This window comes from Chiloscyllium plagiosum, unplaced genomic scaffold (genome assembly GCF_037043375.1).
Source record: "Chiloscyllium plagiosum isolate Xiang-an unplaced genomic scaffold, Cpla_swu_hap1 HiC_scaffold_41, whole genome shotgun sequence".
NCBI lineage: Eukaryota > Metazoa > Chordata > Chondrichthyes > Orectolobiformes > Hemiscylliidae > Chiloscyllium > Chiloscyllium plagiosum.
The window spans coordinates 40,429,284-40,433,259 of NW_028270179.1; the positions used below are offsets into that span (position 1 = coordinate 40,429,284).

The 3,976-nt window shown below is 44.9% G+C and overlaps 1 protein-coding gene across 1 annotated transcript; it reads left to right on the forward strand.

Annotated features, from left to right (window-relative positions):
- The first annotated feature begins 2,050 nt into the window (after positions 1–2,050).
- Positions 2,051–3,585, forward strand: LOC148138249 (putative G protein-coupled receptor 139). Its single transcript, XM_087981903.1, has 2 exons — positions 2,051–2,237; positions 2,684–3,585. Exons 1-2 carry the CDS (start codon positions 2,051–2,053, stop codon positions 3,583–3,585), a joined length of 1,089 nt encoding a protein of 362 aa, XP_087838029.1.
- Positions 3,586–3,976: the final 391 nt, after the last annotated feature.

The following is a 3,976-nucleotide window of genomic DNA, read 5'->3' on the forward strand; positions in this document are numbered from 1 at the left end:
GGAATGCAACGCCATTAAAGATAAAATCATACGGCAGAAATGGAGACCTTGGCAATTAGTGCAGATTAGGAAATGGGCGGAAGTTCACAGACAGGAATTATTGTGGGCAGTGCATGAATTACGTATAGCAGGTCAGCTAGGAATGAAGAGGGCTCAGGCTAAGATACAAAAGCAGTTTAATTGGCCTGGGTTACACAAAGATGTCCCTGCCATATGTGTCACATGGTCGGAAATCCACAGGCGGTGGTAAAACCAGCGCCTTTGATGCCAGTTCCCGCATTTGAAGAACTTTTTACACGGGTCAGAATGGATTGTGTTGGACCTCACCCTGAAAGTGTGAACTAGCATTTTGTGTGTTTTAGGGGCACTCAATGCAGTGTCGCTAGGGAGGGATATCCCTTAGCTTGACTCCGGTGACACTGAAGGAGCAGCTGATGTTGCGCCAAGTCGGGATGGTGTGGTATTGATCGCAGGGGAGCTTGCAGGAGGTGGTGTTCCCTTCTGTTTGCTGCCCTTGCTCTCCTCGATTGAAGTAGCCTTTTATTCAGAAGAGACTTGGTGAATTTCGAACGTGCATCCTGTGGATAGTACGCACTACTGCAACTGAACATCGACTGTGCAGGGAGTGTGTGTTGACGTTGCCTTTAGCAGGCGCTTTCCCTCATCCTTCTAGTCGGGGGGAGAGATGGCCGGACTGGAATGTACTCTTGGAGAAACCTTGGCTGTGCGTCTTGTCGACAGTACACACTGCTGCCGCTGTGCCTCGGTGGTGGAGGGAGTGTTTGTAAAGATGGAGATCAGAGTCTCGATCGAGCAGGGGAGGGGGCGTGTTTTGTTCTGCATTGTGTTGAGGGTCTTCAGTGTTGTCAGAGCTGCCCCCCCCCCCCCCTCATCCAGGCAAGTAGGGAGAATTTCATCAAACTCCTGGCTCATGCCTTGTCGACAGCGGGAGAGGCTTTCAGGGAGCGAGAGGGGGAATTTGAAGGGAATTACTCGCTGCAGGATTCCCAGCCTCTGATCTGCTCTTGTAGCCACAGGATTGACATAGGGTTGGGTTCAGTTCAGATTCCGCTCAATGGTAACCACCATTGGTTAGTGGGGGGGAGGGGAGGGGTGATTCAGTTATGGTAACGCCATTGAACGTCAAGGGGATGATGATTAGATTCTCTCTCAATGGTACTCCCAGAATGTTGATAGTTGCAAGGGGATTCAGTGGTGGTAAAACCATTGAAAGTCAAGAGAGTGATGGTTAGATTCTCCCTCAATAGGAACACCAAGGGTGTTTTTCCTGTGGGGATTCAGTGATGCGCATTGCATTTTTACAACAAGTGACCATAGTTTGAGTCTCTCTCAATGGTAAATGACAGATTTTGGTGCTGGGGCAGTCAGTGATCGGGAAAACATTGAACACATTGGGATGAAGCTTGTATCCCCTGCTATCAAATTAGCATGAACACAGTGCAGGTTGACACCCCCACCCCAAAATGCATACTCCGCCCTCTCAGAAAGTTTCAAGTTTTGCAATGTGGTCTTACTGATTAAAAAGCAAGTCATTTTATTTCCCACAGCGAATCAAATGGTTCTCTTTTATATGCGTTTCAGTCACCACCAGCAATGACTGAACAATAGATCCCATTCAGGAAGCATGGAATCATGTGTTCTTGTGTATTGTGCGCCAGATCCAAGCAGGGATGACCTCCTCTCCTCAGAGATTCGCCACATTTCCTACCCTCAGTGACCCTCACACCGCCGCCCCCAGACCGACTGAGTTAACTTTCAACTAAAGTGTGTTAGAATTAAAAACAAAATGCAAGATTCATAAGGTGTTAACCCAGCCTGTTTGTTTCAATGACTGGAATTAATCCCAATCCCTGCGGATCCTAACTGTGCCTTTGGAGATTTCACAGCCTTGTTTATGTTAGCAACATCATTTGATGGTCATGCACATATTGTCAACGGGAACATCACGTCAGACATTAACAGAAATCATCTTTTAGAGAGACAGGGGCAAGAGCCCGATCCGACAGTAATAGACTGAAGTGTTCCCTCAATGGAGTCAAACCTGAGATCAATAGATGGGAATCTCACAGCATTGGGACGGAGTATATCCTGGGCGTATTATATGCTTGAACATTATAATGGCTTCCTCCCATTATCCTTATCCGATCGGATATATTACATACTGCTGATCGCTCAAGCTGGCTACTATCCTGTTCTGGCTGCAATTGGAGTTCCTGGTGAGTATATCTGCCTCCACTATTAACACTGGAAATTATTCAGAAATGTATGAAAGGTGTTGAAATTAAATATCTTCTGTATACTGCTGTCACATTCTCATGACAAAGCACACCTTTGTAAACCCAAGTTTACACAGCATTGACATTCACTTTCTGTATGCTGGTCTCAATGTGACCCTGAGGTCGAGTAAATTCTCCCATTGTCATGATCGAGTTTTGTGGTGCTCCTTAATTGCGGATTTTTCAGATCCCAAAATGTAAAGTTTAACTTATGGAAAATGTTGTTCCAATGCATTGTCTCCCATCTGCAGCCAATGGACAGACTCAGTCATGTCAGGGCTGGATAGAGTAAAGTGTTTCAAAATGTCAACTATTACTCCATCAAACTGTTAAGCTTGCACTGATTCTGAATGTATATCAATATTGTGTTTTCTCGTTCCTCACAGTTAACGTGCTGACGATTCTCATTATGTCTCGGGGAAAGTGTGGTCTCTCTAAGTGTATCACTCGCTACCTGATGGCCATGGCAGTTGCGGATCTTCTGGTCGTCATACTGGACCTGATCTTGAGACACATCCCTGCTGTATTTTGGGAACACTTCTCCTTCCTGTTTCACATCCCTGTGTGCAATATACACGCTGTCCTGCTTTATGCAGTCACTGACTGTTCTGTCTGGTTCACTGTCACTTTCACCTTTGACAGATTTGTGGCCATTTGTTGCCAGAAAGTAAAAACTAAATATTGCACTGAGAAAACAGCCACTGTTGTCCTGTTAATAGTGACTGCGTTGAGCTGCTTGAAGAACATTTTCTGGTATTTCATGTTGACAGAATGGTATCAACTTCAGAACATGCCTTGGTTCTGCCGTGTTGTAACTGATGTCAGGTATTCAAAGGCTTGGGTTGCAATTGAATTTCTCCATCACATTCTAACGCCATGTGTCCCATTTGTCCTCATCCTGATGCTCAATGCATTCACCGTCAGACACATTTTGGTGAGTAGCAGAGCCCGCATGAGACTCCGGAATCGCAGCAAGGGGGAGAGTCCCAGAGACGCAGAGATGGAGAGTCGAAGGAAATCCATCATTCTACTGTTCGTCATCTCTGCTAACTTCATCCTGTTATGGTCAATGCTAATGCTGATTTCTATATATACCCGCATGATATTTTTTGCACGAGTGACTATACATATACCAGACTTTGTGCAAGAATTGGGATTCATGTTGCAGTTACTGAGCTGCTGCACCAACACTGCAATTTATGCAGTGACCCAAACTATGTTCAGAAGGGAGTTGAAGAATGTGGTGAAATATCCCTTCGTTCTGATTGTAAGTGTCATGAAACGATGAGGAGGCAGATGCATTTGCATCAGCGGAGCACAAGACCTCTGATTCCAGAGAAACGCCAATTCTATATTTGTTTGTGATGACCGCCAGCAGCGGAACCGCTGAGCACCCAGACTGACACCTGGTTCCATAGAACACGTTTTGAATTGCTTTTCGTTTTCACTGAGATGACTCTGAATGAAGCAGTCAGACAATGCAGATATTTTAAACCATGAAGCGAAGTTTATTGGTAAAATAAATTAAGTTAAACAGTTGAAACAAATCTGTTATATTAAGATATGAGCTTGAAGATATTTAGACACAGATGTGAATAAAATCTCATTGCAGCTTTAGCACAGGACACAAAACACCCACCAAGACTGTACCCAAACCAACTATCACACAACACTCATCA